The sequence below is a fragment of the Buteo buteo genome, chromosome 11, assembly GCF_964188355.1.
Source record: "Buteo buteo chromosome 11, bButBut1.hap1.1, whole genome shotgun sequence".
In the NCBI taxonomy this organism is placed as follows: Eukaryota; Metazoa; Chordata; class Aves; order Accipitriformes; family Accipitridae; genus Buteo; species Buteo buteo.
Window position 1 is genome coordinate 29,070,898 of NC_134181.1, and position 20,323 is coordinate 29,091,220.

At 56.1% G+C, this 20,323-nt stretch overlaps 2 protein-coding genes across 2 annotated transcripts; both read left to right on the plus strand.

Annotated features, from left to right (window-relative positions):
* Positions 1 to 7,905: 7,905 nt before the first annotated feature.
* Positions 7,906 to 15,668, plus strand: LOC142036418 (sodium-dependent serotonin transporter-like). The gene is made up of 13 exons (XM_075039585.1): positions 7,906 to 8,125; positions 9,789 to 9,923; positions 10,078 to 10,297; positions 10,583 to 10,721; positions 11,033 to 11,167; positions 11,842 to 11,945; positions 12,200 to 12,327; positions 12,648 to 12,760; positions 13,104 to 13,235; positions 13,384 to 13,483; positions 13,702 to 13,802; positions 14,923 to 15,090; positions 15,588 to 15,668. The coding sequence occupies exons 1-13, from the start codon at positions 7,906 to 7,908 to the stop codon at positions 15,666 to 15,668; spliced, it is 1,776 nt and encodes a 591-aa protein (XP_074895686.1).
* A 1,291-nt stretch (positions 15,669 to 16,959) lies between these two features.
* Positions 16,960 to 19,054, plus strand: C11H12orf76 (chromosome 11 C12orf76 homolog). Its single transcript, XM_075039586.1, has 2 exons — positions 16,960 to 17,149; positions 17,307 to 19,054. The coding sequence occupies exons 1-2, from the start codon at positions 17,041 to 17,043 to the stop codon at positions 17,390 to 17,392; spliced, it is 195 nt and encodes a 64-aa protein (XP_074895687.1). The 5' UTR covers positions 16,960 to 17,040; the 3' UTR covers positions 17,393 to 19,054.
* The last annotated feature ends 1,269 nt before the right edge of the window (positions 19,055 to 20,323 follow it).

Sequence of the window (20,323 nt, forward strand, 5' to 3'; positions counted from 1 at the left end):
CAGACTGACGGCGGGGCCGCTCCGCGGGGCCGGGCCGGGCCGGGCCCACCGGGCCCGCACCGCCCACCCGCGCCCGCCGGGGTGGGGCCGCCGCCGCCGCCAATCCGCGCTCGCGCCGCCGGGGCACGGGCAACCCCCGGCAACCAGCGACCCCCGGGCGGGGCACGGAGCCCAAGCGGTGCCCGTACCCTCGGGGGGGCCTCAACCGGGCCTTGGCACTCGGGGGGGGGGACGACACACGACGACCCCAACTAGGCCCGGCCCCTCAGCGGGGACCGCAACCGGGAGCCCAGCTGCCAGGGGCTCACCAGTACCAGGGACACCCCCCCAACTGGGACACCACCCCGCCCCCCCAAGCCAAGCCCCAGCACCCCCCGACCTGAGGCCGAGGTGCTCTGAGGTGCCCCGGGGATGGCGACCCGCCGGGCTGGGTGATACCGGGGGGAGCCCTCCGTGTGTCCCCGCAGAGGGGGAGTGCTTTGGGGGGGGCTGGGGGGGGGGGGGTTGGAGCTCTGGGAGTTCCTGGGAGGTGCGAAGTGACACCGTCCTCACAGCCATGCGCCATCCAGGCACCATCCCGGGGGGCTTTTCCACGCCGGGAAGGCAATAACAGGCTGAGGGGACCCCTTCACGGGAGACCCAAGGTGCCTCCTGTGAAAATCACAAACCCCCTCAGAGAAAGGCCTGCCGAGCAGCTGCCATTAACGTCTCTTCTTGTGTTTTTCTGTTCCCTCGTTCGCTGTTCCAGGACATTTCCATAGAAACAGGATCCCGGCTCCTTTGCAGTCCAGTTTCCAATAACTACAAACCGCATTAGAGCGAGGGTCAGCGGCGCCCGGCCACGCTCCACGCCGGCACGTGGCCGCCGGTCACCGACGCAGCCACAGCTGGCCCTCACTGCCATCTCTGGGGAAAGGGACTTGATCCCGGCACTCAATCCTGCCCCGTTAGAAATTCCCAGCCCCTCCCAGTGACCCGCCAGCCCCTGCAGCCCCGGGCACAGCTCCTCTGCCGTACTGGCAGCTGGGCTGCATCCGAGCCTTTCGCTCCATGCTGGCGCTCGGTGGCCCTGAAGACAGCAGGGACCATCCATCCCAGTGGGTCCCCTCTGCCGCCTGGGCATTTGTCTGCCAGGAGAACAGGAGGGAGCTCTGGACTCAGGATTAACCAGAATTTGGCCCTTTCTGTACTTCATCTCTGGCACAGGGGCCAGGAGAATACCTGTGCCATATGTGTTGTAGAGAAAACCTATTTCCTTGTATGCTATTTGCTTTTCCCCATTTATTTGTTTGCTAAGTACCTTGTTAACAGAGGTGGTGGCGGCACAAATGTTACTGAGCTGCAGCAACAGGGCCAGCTTGCTTAGGGGTGAGTGATTGTTGATCCAGACGGATCCCAGAAAGATTCTGGGATCTGTGGGAATCTAGCCTGGGCAGCTCTGGGTGCCGCTGGTGGGAGTCACAACTCCCTTCTGCAGTCACTGAGTGTTGATCCTCAGGATTCCGATCTCAGCCCAGGGAATCACCCCTGGCCTCAGGCTGGGCCCTCCGTGAGTGACACAGGACTTTGTGTGCCACGGTTGGGGATTGCTCCCCTGGTTTGTCCAGATGGCTGCGGCTCTGCTCCCCATGACCACCAGCTGCGGACCCCTGAGGCAGCGAGCCCGGCTGCCCGGTCTCACCAGGTGTCACCATTGCATCCGTCTCGCAGCCTGCACCGGGAGTCTGGCTGTGGAGAGCCCTGTGGATGGGGTCCCCTTCCTCCAAAAGGGCTGTGGGAGGGGAAGGACCAAAGGTGCTAAGAGGCAGGAGACCAGGGCTTCTCGGGTCTGACCTGAGAGCCACACAGCCAGCCAGGACTCAGGTTGTGCTCACAGTCAGCCCGCACGGCTCCTACTGAGCTCTGCTGCTCTGCAATCCTGCCTATCATTTATTGATGACCGTGGGTCCTACAGTCTTGAACGGGCAATTAAGACAGGCTAATAAACAATCATAATGAAGGCATCATGGCCTCATAAAACACCATGTAGGAGCACCATCAGATATCAATCCAATTACCAGGGGCAGAGACAGCCTACTCGCTCCCCTGCCACTGAGCTGTCGCTGGGACAGCTTAGAGCTGTGGCTCTGCATGCATGCCGATGTCGAAACAGAAAAGGTGCCAGGTTCCCGAGGAGCCAGGGCACAGCACGGATGTGTCACGCACAGCACCTTGCACGGCTCTGGTCTCTGTAAAGCTTCTCCAGCCCAGGATGAGACTGTCTGACTTAAACCAACAGCATCTGCCAGCCAAGAGAGCCTGGGCTGCCTGACAAAGATTTGAACTTGGCCTCGGACAGGCCTTGTATGCTATTTGCTTTTCCCCGTTTATTTGCTTGCTAAGTATCCTGTTAACAGAGGTGGTGGCGGCAGGAGTTTCTTCTGCCCGTTTCTCACTTTTGCTGTTGTGAAAATGATGTTGGAGACATTGACCTGCCTCTCGACTGGCAGGAATTTTTCAGTTAGCACCTCAATCAGGAAAATGACTCTGTCCAAGCTGAGCCAAAACAACTCTTTTAGGACTTTTCCCAACAAACCAACCCCACTTGTTTTAAGGGCCAAGATGAGCCCAAGCAACTTTTATGGCACCCAGAACACCTTGGCAGCTCTGCCATAGTGTTTGTGCTCTGACGAGTGCTGCCTGGTTCCCCCCGTGCCCGTGCCGGCAGGATGCGGCTGAGGGGTGATGCCGAGGGGACGCACAGTCCTCCCGGGCTCTGCTGAGCTCAGGGGAGCGATGACCACCTGGTGAGCTTGACTCAAATGCACAGCACTGGCAGAAGGAAGCCCTGAGGAGCAAGAAGATCATTTCGATTCCTGTTAATGAACCGTGCTGGTTTTGTACAATCTTCAGGCCTGTCAATCTCTCTGCAATACTCCAGGCTAACTAATACGGGGTGGGCAGCATCCACGCGCCAAACGAACCCAGCGAGGTTCAGGTGGTTGGTGGTGCCGGCACTGCTGTTGGACTGTGTACCAAGCAAGGCAATGCTTAGGCCGTTTGAGAGGGACAACGCATGATCTGCCTGGCTGCTTTCTCCCCAGGAGCAACGGTGCTATACAGGGGGTGGGAGCTATTACTAATTTATGACCTTCCTTTGGGGAGAAATTAGCTTAAACAAGCACAGGGACAAGCTCTTCATGAGCCTCGCTGGTTCCTTTTCCTTGGAAAATTCTGCTTCTTCCTGGATTAAGGATGGGTGGGAGATGATTGGCCCCTGTTTTCTGAAGTCTGAAGAGCTTAAATGAGAGCACGTTGAGCTATACTTAATGTGATTAAGTTACATCTTTGAGTATCATGCTAATTAAATTAAACTTCCCACTACTGCCTCTGCGGCTTAAACAGGATAGTTAAGACCACAATTCACTCCTCTGCATTTCATTGCATGGATGGAGCAGGTAGGATAAAAGCAATCTGCTAATCAAATAATCATACTGTTTAGAAACAGCTTCTAACTTGATGGAAATTCAAATTTAAATCTGATTTGAGCTAGATTAAAACTCTACATTTTAAATCTAAAGTGATTTGTGCTTTGAGTAAAGAAAATAACCGGAAAAAGCAAAAGTAAACTGATGAAGGGAGCACACGGAATACATCTGACCGCGATGTTGCAGGTATTTAGACAGCATGATGGCTGATGTGCAGGGGACCAGCTGCTTTCAGAGCATGAGCTGCAGTAAAGCAAAGGCAGAGACCCCTGTTGTAGCTGCCTGCCGGCTGCCCCTTCCTCGTCATGGGCCAAAGTGAATGCTCGGATCCAGCACTCCTGACTTCAGCTGTGTATTATATCAAATGCTACGTAGTCTCCATAGCCTCCTCTGCAATGCTTCTAATCGAATGTCAGAGGATGGACAAAAATATTTGGCTACAATTGGCAAAATAACAACATTTTACCCAGAAAACACCCCTGTCTGGCATGTGACTGATGAGCACACAGAGCCCCACGCGGTACAGCTGATGGGCCGGGCTGGAGCAACACACACAGCCCCTTACACAGGGCCTGGAAAACTGTGACCAGAATAAACAAAACTCTGGGGAAAACTCATCTCTCCAGAGAGTCACTGAGCCGGGATCCCGCTGCGAGCTTGGTTGCTCGCAGGGTCCCAAGACACCGGAGCTGAGTCTGGGGAGTGCAACACCTTGCAATGAAAACCATCTCCCAAAGACACCTCTCCCTCTGCCTTCCTCCCCTCTCCAGCAGCCCTGAGAACCTGCAATGGCTTTTCCAGCTTGCAGCTTCTAAAAAAAAATAAATTGAGATTTCAAAGCTCTTTCCTCATTGACTTGACAGCAGCATCCCTGACCCAATGCTGGGGAGGAGGCAGCCGTATCAGCAGGGCAGAGTGGAGAGGCAGTGGGCAGCAGCACGGGTGGGCAATCGGGCACCCAAGGAGAAGGTGGGAGCTGGGGGAGCGGGATGGGAACGCCGGGTGCATTTGCGGCTCATTCGCCAGTGAGGACCCCGGGGGGGGATCTGTCAGGGATGGTAGCTGCTGGAACAGCGGCAGGAGCATCGAACTGACGGCGTGGCACATCGGCTTGGCTGGAGCGGAGCAGCATTGGCGTGCTGGGAAACTGATACCGGTCGGTGCCTCGGCATAGGGAGCTTTCAGATGGCAAGGTGCAGGCTGCACGTCCCTGTGTTGCAAAACCACCATGCGGCTCTGGTTTGGAGCTATTCTGGGAATAGCTATAGCTGGGGCTGGCTAGTGCCGTTTCTGCATGCCCAGATCTGTCCAAGGTGCAAGTACAAAGCCCACCTCCTAAAATTTAAAAGATCAACGTGCAGAAAAGGAGAGGCTCTTCAGGAGAGCAAGTAGCTTAGTTTTAAAAAAGATGCCAGTGTTTGAACAGCTGCTGCTTCACACCCGGGAAGTGGTGTCAGCCCTTCACCCCACACTGGGGGATGCTGTGGGGGGACCTGCTCCCCACAGACCACCGCAGACCACCGCAGACCACTGCGGACCAGTGCAGACCGCCACAGACCGCCTCTAACCCCCCAACCAGTGTAGCCAGCTTCTCCCGTCTGGGCTGGGAGAGTCTCTGAGCCCATCTGCTGAGGCTTCTTGAGCAGGGAGCAGGGCCGGGGTGCAGGAGGGTCTCCATACTTGGCACACTAAGCCATTCCATGTAAACTACCCGGAGAAAAGAAGGGTCAGCTACAGAGAAAGAGCTATTGTTTTTTTTACAGTTGCTATGGCACCAGCTGTCTCTGTTCTGCCATTTATGCTCTTAAAATGGTCCTCGATCGGGGGGGGGGATTAAACCTTGCTCCCCCCAGCAGCCTCCTCAGACAGATCAGACCAGCAGCAGGGATTTCTCGCCTTCATCCCTAAGCAAGGGACAACTGCAGCCCCTCTGCCAGCCCCCCGCAGCCCCAGCAGTTGAGTACAGCCTTGTCTCTAATTTCCAATGGCTGTGCCCGCACCGGTATTACAAGGCCTGCAACTGAAATTCACGGCTTTGCGAGGCCCCAGGAGTGACACAAATCCCATATAAACCCGCAGGAGATTAATCGTCCCTTACCTGTGTGCCAGGCCTCAGCTTGGCAGAGAGCCGCACCGGCAAAGCCCGGCAAGGCCACATGCGTCCGGGCTCACGGAGCAGGGGGGCTCTGCCTGGATCTGACGGGAACCCCCCAACCTCCACTCGCTCCCCACCCAGTGCGGGGACCAGTACGTGGAATCAGCATGACACCCTCCAACTAAACCCCTTGGCTCAGAGAAAAGCACGTGCAAAGACCTGTAACCAGTCCCTCCTCATATACCACCAAGCAGAAAATTGTTGCATTTTCAAATGAGAGGTGTTAAAACAAATGATGATTTCACAAGCAGAGAGGGAGAAGCTGTGCCGAGCGCAGCCTGCAGGCGGGTGGCAAGAGCAAATCCATCACCCATCACTGCCCACTGGGAGGGGGCAGCTCCGGGCTGGGCACTCCAGTTTGGGAATCCACTGCTGGGGTCCCCGCTCTGGGTCAGGGAATACCTGGGGGTACACAGCAAGGGGGGGAGAGGGGGGGCAGCCAAATGCAGGAGGGCAAGGAGGGATAGCTGGTTAAGACAAAAGAAATCCTGGTGGGCTGATGCCCCCTGGCAGAGCCCCAGGGTGACTCTGCCACTGCAGCCTGGTCTAAACCCACCGAGGCACAATCTCTCCTGCCCGCCTTGCTGCAGCCACCCAGAGCACTGGGACGTCTGACCGGGCACTGGCATCAGCCCCCTGAGCTGCTCCCATCCAACAGCCCAGGCAGCCAGGACCAGACACACCAAAAAAAAAAAAAAAAGTGTTTTTAACTGGACGTTTCTAACAGGTCTCCATGCATGTGCCTGAAGGATTAACAGTGTCCAGAGGTTTCCCGTACTGGGCAGACGCCGGGCAGCTGCGTCACGTCGTCACAGCAACCTGCTAAGCATGGCCCTAAGAACGGCAGCTCCTGGTTTGATCTCTTCTGTAGTTTCTTTTAATTACAGATGAGGGTGCCTGCAAATGCTGGTGCTGGAGCATCCTGGAGCCCTGGGAGCACCCGGCTCGCTCCGTGTGGGAGCATAATCATGGACTCAACGACAGATCAATATGATCATAGTTGAAGACCATTTACTAGAGCATCAGACATCATTTTATACATTGGTTACATCTGTACATGCGCTTAGCTATTTTACTATTGGTTACACACATTATTCACGCACTGTCCACGCGCCTAGTTACACTTAATGATTGGTTATATCAACACTGTACACGCGCATAAACATAAGACATAATTGGTTATACTAAAACATGCGAAACTTGTCTCAGTCTAATTGGTCAAGATAAACTGTGGAATTGAGGTTGTTTGTGCCAAGTTCCCTTTATCGTGGAATGCGCACCTGTGTTCTTCTAATTGGCATCTTTCTTTTTTTGCCTTCTTGTTTATTCTGTTCAAGGCCTTCAAAAGGCATCTGGAATGCTCTTGTGACCATTAGCTAAATATGTGTCCACAGCTCGGCAGCAGCCCCCGTGTCGCAGCTGGGGGTGAGATGCAGGGACCTTCCCCAGCTGTAAGCCTTCACAGGTACATTTCATTTGCAATGAAATTTGCTGTTTAACTGTCAAACTGAAGAGAACAATGGCTTTCGGTACACTCCCATCCCCTCCCTGGTCATATCTGAGCTGCAAAAATTACTTCACTTCTGAGTGGCAACAACTCACACACCCCTGCGCTACAGAAAGACCCAGCAAGTCCATGAGGACAGACAGGGTGATGCGGGATGACTTAAACCGGGCAGCTCTGTGCCAGTGGTGCTGGCTCCCGGCAGTGCACAGAGATGCCCCTGGCCCACAAGGGTCTGGTGGGCTCCCAGTGAGTGCCGGTTGGGTTTGTGCTCTGCACTTGCCTCCCGGCCGGGGGGAAATTTCCAGGCGCCACTTGCTTCCCCTGCAAGAACGAGCGGTCATCTGCCTTTGGTGGGTCTGGTGTCATCATTCGCAGAGCAGTAATTGCAAAATACACCAAGGAGAAAGAAATATCTATTTGTTAGGAGGAAGGACCACCACCCCTGTGTGCAAATACGGTTCCGTTTCACCAACCCCACCCCAACCCCAAACTGCACCCACCCGGGTGCAGACCCAGGGAGCATAGGGGACAGAAACCCATGCGGTGAGGCTGGTCCTCAGCCCTGCGCTCGGAAAACTGCTCTCCCCCCTCCTGCCTTTGATCAGAGGATGGGTTTCTCTGCCGGCTGCTCTCGGTGCTGTGGGTTTCCAGCGGGAGGTGGGGAAGCGCAGTCAGCCTGACCCTCCCCTCCTCGGATCTGTCATCAGCAACAGAAAAATCCTTCCCTTGCCCAAGTTACTCAGCCTGAATCCTGCAGGATTTACCAGGGTGGCAGGATGGCAGAGCAGTCCTGCCCGGCACCCACCGCCAGCCCTCCCCGGCAAGTCACGGCCCCTCACCTGGGTCCCACGGCCAGCCCCGCGCCCCTGGGGCCCAAAAGCCACCCCAGGGACAAGTGGAGCAAAAAAATGGATTTCCTCCTCTCGGTCATCGGATTCGCCGTCGATCTGGGCAACGTCTGGCGGTTCCCTTACATCTGCTACCAAAACGGAGGGGGTAAGGACACCACTAGGATTATTTAAATCTTCTTTTGGAGAAAAGAAATCTGTTTTTCATCTTTCCAATGCTGAAAAACTCGCTGTTTCTTTTCTTTCTTTGTCTCTAGCTGCTCCTCTCTGCACAGGGCGGTTTAGAGACTGACCCAACTTCTCCTGACACCTGTATTTTTTCTTTTTTGTGTCTTTCTTCATTCAAAATCCTACTCCATTCGCTCCTTCCCCAGTGTCATTCACTCCTTCCCCAGCATGGTTAGAGGTGCGTTAGCAGCTCTGGGGTCACAAAGAGAAAATTAGCGTGGTCCAAACTGCATAAAAAGATTAAGAATCTGTAAATTTGGGGTGGGAGGTTCATACCCTTTAAGATCCTGTGACTTAAGCAACCCTTTCTGATGGCTCATGTTTTAAAATAATCCTCGCAAGTATCCCAGCCGCCTGCCGCAGATCCCAGCCATGCCACTGGCAGTGCTGGACCCCACAGAGCAGCCCCAGCTCCCCGGGACGCTCAGCCCCATGCCGCACAGGGCTCGGGGTGTTCAATCCTGTGAGCGATCAACAGAAAGTTAAGATACAAAAGCTCCATGAAGGAAAAAACCTTGAGTAAATGACATTTAAATGAATTGCTTTAAATAGAGCAGGGTAGAAAAAAACCCTTGCATGGAAATTAAAAATGAGGAATGAAAATTTTGTGCTGTTTGCAAATGCACAGTGGATTTAATTGCCAAAGTCGGCATTTGGGTAACATCCTCTACTGCTTGGGAAAATTAGAAGGAGATAATTAGTACCATACTCAAGGCTAAAACATGGATCCCAGGTGCCCACACTGAAGCGCAGTTATTTGTGATTTACTCCTATGGGACTGGGAGCAAACTTTAGCCATTCTTCATTGATGTGGTTCAGGCAGATGCTTTCCTCGCCCCGCCATGCACACAGGAGGGTGAGGAGTTCAAACAGCAGCTCTTGGAAAGGACAGCCATGGTCCACGCAGAGCAGGAGTGCTGATCTGGGCTGGTGGTGGGCTCACCCATCAGCTGGAGATGTTCCTAGTAGAGAAACCCTTGAGGGGTTGAGGGTGGAGTGCGTGGAGGGCTCTCGGAGAGAGGAGCCGTGGGGGTTAAATTAACTAATCCCAACAGGGCTATTCTGACGAGCGCAGAGAGCAGCTCCAGTTCCAAAACCTCCATGGGGTACAAGTGTAGCCCTGGTAAAGATGACATTGTTATGAATAATGCAGATTACAGCATTAATTATTTGTGTCTTGGGGTGACCGTGCATATTCAGCAGGATTTTCTCCAAAATTCTTCTAGACCTGGTAGGTGCTTGGTGCCCTGTCCTCTGCACCCTGATGGTTTGTATTGCTCTTTGTACCATCCCAGCCAAACGATCCCTCCCCGTGAAGGCTGGGATGCCAGTGGGGACTGACACAGCAGCCCGGAAAGCTGGCGCACCAACCGAGGTCCTGACACCCATGAGCCCCTCTGAACAGATAATTTGCAAAGCATCTTACAAACACGCGCCCAAATCCCTCATCCATGCTCCTCTGTGACACATCTCTGCAGCTCTGGGAGGGACGGCAGTGGCAGCCCCCAGCCCGCAGCCTGCCTGTGCTTGCCAGCCGGCGCAGGGCCGTGGTGGTCACTGCTGCTCTGCTCCTCACCCCGCAGGAGCCTTTCTCATCCCGTACACACTGATGGCTGTTTTCGGAGGGGTGCCCCTCTTCTACATGGAGCTGGCCCTGGGGCAGTTCCACAGGACGGGCGCCATCCCCATCTGGAAGCGCATCTGCCCCATCTTTAAAGGTAAGAGCCCCCATAGCCCCAGGCCACTGCTGAGGACTTGGGGCCATGCAGTGTTGGTGAGCGGGGCCGTGCAGGTCCCCGCAGCCATGTTCCAGGGGACGGAGAGAGGGCTGGACCCACGTGGGCTGCTGAGACTGGCCCCCTCTTTCCCCAGGCATCGGCTTCGCTATTTGCATCATTGGCCTGTACGTCTCCTTCTACTACAACACCATCATCGCCTGGGCTCTCTACTACTTCTACTCGTCCTTCTCGGGCACCCTGCCCTGGGCGAGCTGCGACAACCCCTGGAACACACCAGCCTGCACCAACTACTTCGGGAGAAGCAATGTGACCTGGACCAACTTCTCCAGGTCCCCTGCTGAAGAGTTTTATACGTAAGTGCACGTACGTGCATGGTGTGTTTAAGCTGGGGGACATTCCCGTGGAGGCACTTGGGTCTGCTGCGCGGGGAGCAGGACCGGGGTGCCTGGAAGCAGGCTCTGATGCAAGGATGCTCTTGGGGAGCTCATCGTCCCCGTTCTTGGTGTGCTGGGGGAGAGGTGAGCGTGGGACTGCCTGCCCAGGGCTGAGCCCGCTGCCCGGCTGCCTGCAAGGGCAGACCCAGCAGCACCGTGCCAGCCTGAGACACCCTCCCCGGCCACGGGGGTCCCTGCCCGCAGGAGGAAGGTCCTGGAGATCCAGAAGTCTGGGGGCCTGTATGACGTGGGGGGCATCCGCTGGCAGCTTCTCCTCTGCCTCTTCCTCATCTTTACCATTGTCTACTTCAGCCTGTGGAAAGGGGTGAAAACCTCCGGGAAGGTAAGAAAGAGGGCTCCAGCACCAGCCCTTCCCAGGCACAGAAATGCCGGAGCCGTGGGCACATGGGAGCTCGCAGCCTGGCACGCAAGCATCCCCTCTACGGCCAGGCCCAGGCAGGAGAGACCGAGCCCTGGTGAGGTCTTGCATCTCCCCTGGCTGCTTAAACACGGGATATTGCCCCCTCCCCACACCCCTACCCCTCGGCCACCCCAGGCAGGCACGAGCAAGCCAGCCGTGCCCGACACAGGCGGTTTGGGTGCTCGGTGGAGCAGCCCTGCCGGTGCTGCGGGCTGACAGCTGCCTCTCTCCAGGTGGTGTGGGTGACGGCCACGCTGCCCTATGTCGTCCTCCTTGTCCTGCTGGTCCGGGGGGCCACGCTGCCTGGTGCCTGGAGAGGGGTCATCTTCTACCTGCGCCCGGACTGGGGCAAGCTCCTGAGCACCGCGGTGAGTGCGCAGCAGGACGTGCTGCCCCGGCTCTGGCTGCCCCCCACCCCAGGGACGGCAGCACCCAGACCCCCTCCCCGGGACACACACCCACCCTTGCCCACGTCTGGTCCCACCGCTGGAGCCGCAGGGCGATGGGGCCCTTGTTCCTGCAGAAACAAGGCACCCTGGACAGGCTGTTGGAAATGTAAATCTATAATTGAATCACCCATCTCATTGCTGCTGGGTTTTGTTTGTGCCATGTTCTCCCCCCCAGCCTGACAATAGGCTTCCTGTGGGTAATTACCAGGCAGCACTTGAGAATTCTCATTAAAGGTAATCAGGGCTGCACTGCTGGCGCCGAACTTGGGCACGGGGGTCTCGGGGCTCCCCTCGACTTCGTTCCCACTCCGAGCATGAGTAAGCACAGATGCCGTTGCTTAATTCTGCTGCTGCAGGACTTCAGGGTGGAAATGACCTCCCTCTGTCCCACAGCAGCTCCCCTGCTCCCAGGACATCTCATAGGGGGATGAGGCAGGCAAAAGGGGAGGTTAGGCAGCATGTGCCAACACAGACCCCATCCCTGTGCCATGGGGTGGGCATGCCATGGGGTGGGCATGCCATGGGGCACCTCCCAGTCTCAAGGACCTCCTGCCTTGCCCATTCTCCAGCCTGCCTGTTGCTTCTCCTGCCAGGTTTGGGTTGATGCTGCTGCACAGATTTTCTTCTCCTTGGGCCCTGGATTCGGTGTCCTCCTTGCTTTGGCCAGTTACAACCATTTCCACAACAACTGCTACCGGTGAGCTCCCACAGCCATGGGTCCCGGCGGGCACGGGGGCTGCACCAGGCATGGCTACAGCGGAGCCACATCCAGGCAGCTCCCGTACCCTGCGGCTGCAGGCTGAGCATCTTTCCCCTTTTTACTGATGGTTTTGGTATGCAGGGCCAGGAGAGGGAACTGGTGGGAGTACAGGTGACCAGAGCAGCCAGGCTGGGGTGAGAGCTGAACTGGAGGGGGGGTTCTGCTGCAGGACACATCTCCCTGCTTTCTAGGGACGCGCTCATCGCCAGCACCGTGAACTGCCTCACCAGCTTCCTCTCGGGCTTCGTCATCTTCACCGTGCTGGGCTACATGGCCGAGATGAGGGACGTGGAGGTGGAGGATGTCGCGAGAGACAAAGGTTCGCCTCCCTCCAGCACGACTGCTCCGTCCTGGCCCGGCAGTGACCAGCTGCCCTTGGGCTCTGTGTGCCCATCGTGGCTGAGGGGGGATGGGGTGATGGCCAGCCCTGGGGTCTGCCGGGGCGCGGGGGCTTGTGCCCGGGAGCAGTTCCCAGGAGTGGAGGACAGCGAGGTGTCTGGCCCCTGTATCTCAGCCAGAACAGGCACAGATGCTCTGGCTTTGGGGCATGCTCCCCACATGCATTCCCACCGCTGCCAGCACCCAGGGCTGTGCCAGAGCAGCTGGGGAACGGCAAACCAAACCAGTGTTCCTTCCTAGGGCCGAGCCTCCTTTTTATCACCTACCCCGAAGCAATTGCCAACATGGTGGGATCCACCTTCTTCGCCATCATATTCTTCCTGATGATGATAACACTGGGGCTGGACAGCACGGTAGGGAACTCCATTGAGTGCGAGGGACTGGGAATGGCTGGCTGTGTCCCACGGGGAATACCAGGGTGACAAGGGGAGCTATGGCCTCGGGAAGGAGACCTGCCTGCCTGAGCCCTATGAGTGTGGGGACAGAGGGAGCACTGCACCATCGTCTCTAGTGGGTCTGAGCTGGCGTCCTCCAAAGCCCATCGGAGGGGATGGTCACCCTGGAGGGAAGGGATAAGATGGGATGTCACCACTCTGCTCACGGGCAGAGGGGAGCTTGCAGGGAGCAGGTTTTCTCCAAGAATGGGACTAGCCCCACAACTCCTTTCTCCGCCTCATGCTGGCATTTCCTTTGCAGTTTGGGGGCTTGGAGGCTGTGATCACGGCTGTGATGGATGAGTACCCTCAGGTCCTGGCCGGGCGACGGGAGCTTTTCGTCCTTGGCCTCATCACAGTCTGTTTCCTGGGCTCCCTGAGCACCCTCACCTACGTGAGTACCACTGGGCACCGCTCCACTCCCGTCCCCATCACACACCTACTTGTTTCTCCAACAACCCGTGGCACAGGACTTTGCTGAAGACCTGCTCCTCATCCCCACGGGGTCTGCAGCCACCATCCCCTCCGTTGTGCTGTTCCAGGGGGGAGCCTATGTGGTGAAGCTGCTGGAGGAGTTCGGTGCTGGCTGCTCAATCCTGGCGGTGGTGCTACTGGAAACAATAGCTGTCTCCTGGTTTTATGGTAAGAAACTGCCTCTGCTATGAAAAACATCCCACAGGCACCTACAGGGGTATTTAACCTTAGGTACCTGAGTAAATGCCAGGGGGTTTGGGGGAAGAAGCATGTATGTGATGACTCCTGGCAAGGCTCTGATGGAGCACGGAGGGCATTGTGCCCACGTCCCTGTACCCACATCCTCCGCGGGTCTCTGGGGCCATGACAGCTTTCTTCTCTGGCAGGGATACAGAGGTTCTCCCGCGATGTGAAAGCCATGCTGGGCTTCACTCCGGGGATGTTCTGGAAGGTGTGCTGGGTCGCTGTCAGCCCTGCCTTGTTGGCGGTGAGTATCTACAGTCCGAAATAAAGACCAGGTTGTCAGCCTCCCTCTGAACATCCCGCAGGGGAGCTGCTCTTCCCTTGCCAGCTGCTGCTGCTGCTGCCCAGCTCTCTGGGGACCTGTGCCGCTGCATGGTCTCACCCTCTCGCTTGCATGGGGTGAACAAGCTGCCAAGAGGGTGGACCAGGGTCCTGGCCAGGGCTGTAGGACCTCATGCCAGCCCTCCCTGCCGGCTCCCTATGCTGCTGCTCCAGCCATGGGCAATGACAAGCTGCCTGCAGTCCCTGGGACAGTGGGTTTCATCAAAAAAGCGAGCTGGGAGTACATTTTCCAGCCTCTTCTGCAGCTCCAGGCAAAGCTGGGAGCCAGCAGCTGGGTGCTCACACGGGCACAAATGCAGCCTTGTATCATCCTCCTGGTCTGTGGCGTCCCACGCTCGTGCTGGTACGGCCAGCCACGGCTGCGTCTCTGATGGCACTGCGGTGCTGCGCGCCAGGCTGGATCCGTCCCCTTTGAAATGCCAGCTCCCCCGGCACTTCAAAGGCTGCCGTCTGCAGAGGCACAGGGGTCTAATCTCACTGGATCTGCAGGAGAAGAGGCCTTGTGAGGATTAATTACAGCTCTAAGGGCTTTGCCCAGGTTATTAAGAGAGAAGTATTATAATCAAAGCAGACAGCAAATGATTTCATTTCAGCACGCGGACGTGCAGCCTTCGCAGGCCACTGGCTCTGTGGGGTTTGTTAGGCGAAGACCTCCCAGCCCACGCCTAGCGAGGGCTGACAGTCTGGGAAATGTCACCGCAACGTCCACGCTGGCCTTTCGCAGTTAGGAAAGAAGCGGTGGCAGTGGGACGCGGGCGGTGTTAACCTCGGGATGAGCCGGGTCAGTGCTGGGGCTGGGGAGATGTCACAGTGGATTGGCTCTCCATGGGGAACCAACGGGCTCATCTGCCAGGGATGCTCGGCCACCCCAAAAGAGCTTTTCTGGCCACCCATGCTGTGTGCGCATGGGTTTTGTGGGCTGTACAGCCCTGTGCTGCTTGTGACAGGCAGCGGGGCATGTCCTGCCATAGCCTGGCCCCATGAGCATCCTTCCCTAACGCCCTGCGCTTCATTTGTTACAGTTCATAGTTATCAGCTCCCTCCTGGACCAGCCACCCCTGACGCTCTTCGACTACCAGTACCCCGAGTGGAGCATCTCAGTGGGGTACCTCATAGAAGCATCGTCCTTCATCTGCATCCCCTTCTACATGGTGTACAAGCTCGTCTGGACACCAGGGTCTCTCAAGCAGGTGAGGAGCGGGGTGGGCGACCCGGTGGCCCATGCGTGGGCTGGGGGTGGGCAAGGACCCCCACTTGAGTCAGCCCAAGACCAGGGCTGGGGAGCTGGACAGATGGTTGATGCCAGCTGACCATCTTCGTGGACGTGGCAATTAAATCACGCCTGGAGAGCTGCCTGGAAAAGGGCTCAGAAGAGCGTGGCTGATGGCCTGATCATTTTAAATCATATTTCTGAAGCTGTGATTTTGGCTGGGCCAGGAGGCAGCGGGGCTACATCCACAATGGCCCTGGAGGCAGGAGACCGTCCCCAGCTGTCACCCGTCCTCTCAGGACACCTCCTGCCCACTGCAGTCTGCTGCAGGCTGACATGGCCACAGCCCCGCAGCGAGCAAGGTCTCGGCGGGGATGGCTTTGGCACATCAGGGCAGGCAGCCCTGCTCGTGGCACCAGGCCCCGGTGCGGGAAGGAAACCCATTACCTTTTTTTCCTGCCTGCTTACACCCTCCAGCGCCTCGCCGTCTGCATTTGGCCGGAGAAAAAACCACGAGACCCCCGAGCAGACACAGTGTGCATGTCACCCGTCCTGTAGCCCTCCCCCAGAGGCTGCGCGAGCTGGCGGCAGCTCTCCGGCTGCCAGCTCCCGTCGTGTCCTGGCATCTCAGCAGAAGCAGCACCACCAGCACGTGCTGGCAAACCGGACCCCGTTCTCGCCGCGGGCAGGGAAAACCTCTGATCCACAGCAGGGAGAACGGGACCCTCCGCTGAGTCCCGTGGGCTGGAAGCAAAGGGGCCAAACTCCTCCGGTTTGGAGGTGAACCCCGACTCCCCGCAAAGACGGAGGTGCAGCTGCGGAGAGACGGCAGTCCGACGGTACAAGCCGTGAACACGCCTCGCTTAGAGATGCTCGCGACCTTGCTGCGCAAACCCGTTCGGCGTGAGCAGTGCATGCCTTTAGCTGTGCCGTGAGTGACGTGGAAAATAAAGCTGATATCAATTGTTAGATCAGAGGAGGGAGAGGAGCCGGAGCTCGCCGTGCTGCGTTCACGAAGCGCCGTGGTGTTGCTGAGAGCACAGGGCTGGGCTGGGGGAGGCGGGGGGCTACACGGATACCTTGTTCTGTTGCAAAGAGCAGAAAGAAGTCCAGCAGAGAAGCTGCGTGGCCCCTCGGGTGGCTGCCGGGACCACGCTGCTGCGGCAGGGCAGGCTGGTCCCTCCTGCTGCCTCCTCCCGGCTCCGGCCCCGCCAGGCGGGAGCTCAGCTGAGCCGGGAGGATCGGCTGCGGGAGAAGCGGCGGTCTCTGGCATTTGAAGAAGACAAGACCTTCAGAGATCTCGTTTTACAAACAAATATCAGGGTGAAGCAGCCCCGGCGCTGGTGTGAACCAGCCACCTGCCGCCTGTCGCGGCTTCCCAGTAACCTCACATCACTTCCAACGCGGCCCCACCGTTTCTCACCCCTTAACCGGGCCCACGAAACACTTTCCAGCACCCACGTTCACCTCGGCGCAGGCAAAGCGGCATCTCCCAGCCGGCAGCGCAGCCGTGTGCCGGTCCGCGGCGGGGACCCCTCCCGGTCCCCCCTCGGCGGCTCCCGCTCTCCTTCGGGGTGATGCAGAACACGACAGGGGAGAGCTGGGGGGGGGGCACGGGGCTGGGGGGATGGACACACACGGGGCTGTGGGGATGGACACGGGGCCGGGGGGGACGGCAGTGCTGGGGGGGCGCGGGGCTGGGGGAGGGACACGGGATTGGGGGGGACACAGGGGTGGAGGGACCCCCCCGCCCCGGGGCGGGCACCTGGGTCCCCCCCCGCGGATGGCTGACCCGGGGGGGCGGGTCCTGCCGGGGGGGGGCGGGGCGGCAGGAAGAGGAAGGGCCGGGCCGGGCGCACAAAGGCCGGGGGGGTGGGGCGGCTGCCGGTCCGTCCGTCCGTCGGTCGGTCGGTCGGTCGGTCTGTCGGCGATGGTGCTGGCGGCGGTGCGGGGCTGGGCGCTGGCGGCGCTGGCCCTGCTAGCCCCGGGCCCGGCGGAGCGCAGCCGGCCCTACGCCGTGCTGCAGAAGCAGAACCTGGGTAAGGAGCGGCAGGGCGGCGGGCACCTTTCTGCTTGTTTTTCAGTGTTTGTTTGGTTTTTTTTTTTGGTTTTTTTTTTTTTTTTTAAGCTAATTTGGGGGAAGCGTCGTGGGGGGCGCGTTCAAATCCTAACCTGCCTTCCTCCCTCCTCCCGCAGTGCTGCTGGGCAGCATCCTCAGCGCCCTGCTGCTCACCATCATCCTCATGGCCATCTGCGTCTACAAGCCGGTCCGGCGGCGGTAACCGAGCGGGACCCGGCGGGTCCGTCGTGGAGAAGCGCTGCTGGTCCCGCCTGGTTCTCCCGCCTGGCACACAGCCGCCCCACCGCCTCCCCCACCCGCGACCGGGGACACCCTGATGTTGCACGCACGGCTCTTCATCCGCGCAACATCGTGTGGCTCCATCGGGAATGGCTCTTCATCCACGCGACATCGGCGGCTCCATCGTGACGTCACTTTCGATGACAGTATGGCCGGGTGCTGGAAATCACACCCCAGTCCTCCGCAAACTTGACCCCTGGACCTCCCGCGAATGCTTCCACAGCAAACCCGGTTGGGTTTGAGCAGGGTCTGTAGCAACACACCTTCCTCCCAAAACGCAGTGTTTCAGCGAGGCTGATCCAACACGATGCACTCAAGAGCATCCCTGGGGCGTGTGTGTACCTGGAGCCTGGGGAGGCTGTGGGGAGCTCGACCAGCCGTGACGCCCGTTCCAATCAGTGCCCGGGGAACCAAACCTCGGGGTCGGCACAAGAACCAAGCCAGACTACTGACATCGCCGTCTGACAAGCAGGCCCACGCACTTGATTACACCATATCTAGTTCTGCTTTCTGATTAATTTTGTTCCTTGCTTGAATGCTGAGTCTTGAGGGTTTGTAGTACAGCCTTCAAATACAGTCCAAAGGCAAAAGCTCAGCCACCTACCGCAGCTGTGGGGGTCTGGTACGTGCTTACCTCTGAGCAGAAATACTGAAGCATGAACAGATCTGGTGTAGCTGTTCAGGGACAGGCTTGTCATTCCTCGTGTTATTTGCTTTAACTCTTAGGTAACCCCAAGAAGTCTTGCACCAAAACCGCCATGCTGAACCTGTTCCAAACTGGGGAGTGGGCGAGGGTTTCCAGCTTGTGCTGAGCACTCCTCTCCTTGCAGGTGGATTTGTGCTCCCGAGCAGGTTATTATCCTACTGGAAACAGGAGCCTCCAAAAGTCTGCAAGCCAGGCAGATGCTCGAGACTGCTGGGCTCAGGCTCTCTGGAAGTTCGCTGTGTTTAAGCTCCGGACAGACCTGTTCTATGCATTTTCAGGAATGAATTCAAGGGTTTACACTGAAATCACACTTGCATATGAATGCTGCTATTTTGTTTTGCACTGCTATGAGTAGTAACTGGATTTTGCTTATTAAGTATTACTTTGGTATTTAACATAGGGGTGTTTTGGCTAGTAATTTATTTAGTGTTTTAAAACTTAACTGCTAGAACAATTGTGTTGACTCATTCTCTAAAATGTTATGCTGCATCTGACATGTTTTCTGTTCACTCTGTTTTAAAGGACACTGACCACTCTCATTGCAATGGGGGATTTTCTTTGCTGCTGCTCTATTAGTAAAGTGACAGTAGGAGGCTGGCCTAGAACAGATCTAGTTCTAATCTAAGTGAAACAGAAGTGAGGAAGCAAGGTAACACTCTTCTATTGCTTTCTGGTCCTTTTCTTTTGATTACCAGCCCTGTATCACTGATTTTTCTTAGCCCTTCATCTGATGTAAAACTCAGCCTATAGCTGTGTGCTGTTCACAGGAGGGTGGATGCTGTAGCTTGCAGCTACAGCTCTGAGTTCCCGGGAGCAGCATTCTTGGTTGCGTTCATTCTTCACTCCCTGCTATGTCCCTTTGTACAAATAAAAAGCTAAGTAAACAACCCAGGACTCTCTTATTTATTCATGGATGTTCTGTTTGTTATTAAGTCAGCTGTATGAAGGGATGAGGCAGTCCCATTTCCCACCTCCAATAATCTTACAGTTCTTACCCCTTTTCAATGGCAAGGGAACAGGGGCAGGACAGCAGTGTGATATTAACAGCTGGCTGAAGCCCCTGTTTTCATGAATGTTAATTAGCAAGGAACTGTTAACAGTAAACTGAAAATGAAAGCTCAGCCTGCAAGCGTAGTGTAGTCCCCAGCAGACATTAAGAGGAAAAGTTCAGTTAACTCAGTCATGAAGACTTTTGAATCTAAAGTCAACCAAAGCAGCGTAAGGATTTCCAAATTAATCACATCATGGATTATTGTTGTACATAGCCTACCTACTTGAAAAAATACTCCAAAAGCACAAAAAACCTCCCCTGCCTAGCCTCACTTTCAGGAACAGATACAAACAGCAGTGACACTGTGGAAACAGCATCAATTTAAAGAATTTAAAAAGCTAGTTATAGTTTTAGAACAAACTACAGCTATTTCTAAATCTGAGCTTCTCCCTTCCTACATAAGCCTCAAACTTCCTTGGAAAGAGAAGTTGGACTCAGCTTTTATATAGCAGTCTCAGCATTAGTATTACATGTACTATGCAACCCTTTGCTGTTACAAGAAGGTACACACAGAAACTAATGCAGAGCACTGAAATCCTGCCACCACCCTGCCTTTCATTGCCTTAGAACTGTCTGTATTGTACTGATCCCTGTTTTCAGAACAGGGAGACTCAGAGGTTGTCTGAAAATGTCAGAAAAATGTTTCCAGGGATTTCAGAGTAAACCAGAACTATCCTTGATAGATGATAATGTCACCTTTAATGTACAAAAATGCAACAAAAAGGCAGATAAGGATAATTACTAAAGACTCCAGTTACCACCTTAGAAAAACACACTCATGGGTGTAGTGTAACATTGTGCTGCAAGAAAAAACAAAAGATACTGCACACACAGAGGAGCAGAGGATACTTTTTATCCACATAGTATAAGATGTAAGCTAGGGTTTAAAAAAAAGCAGCACTTGCTTCAGGGAAGCTGGGCTTTCTAGTTTAGATGGAATGATGCAAATGCCACAGAAAGAAAAAAAAAAAAAACAACCAATCAAATAAACAAAACAACCCAAAAGCCCACCACAGATTTTTTTTACAGTCCCAGACTAAGAAGCAGCAGCATAACAAAACTTGAATTGAAACTGCTCAATATTCTTTAGTTTACAA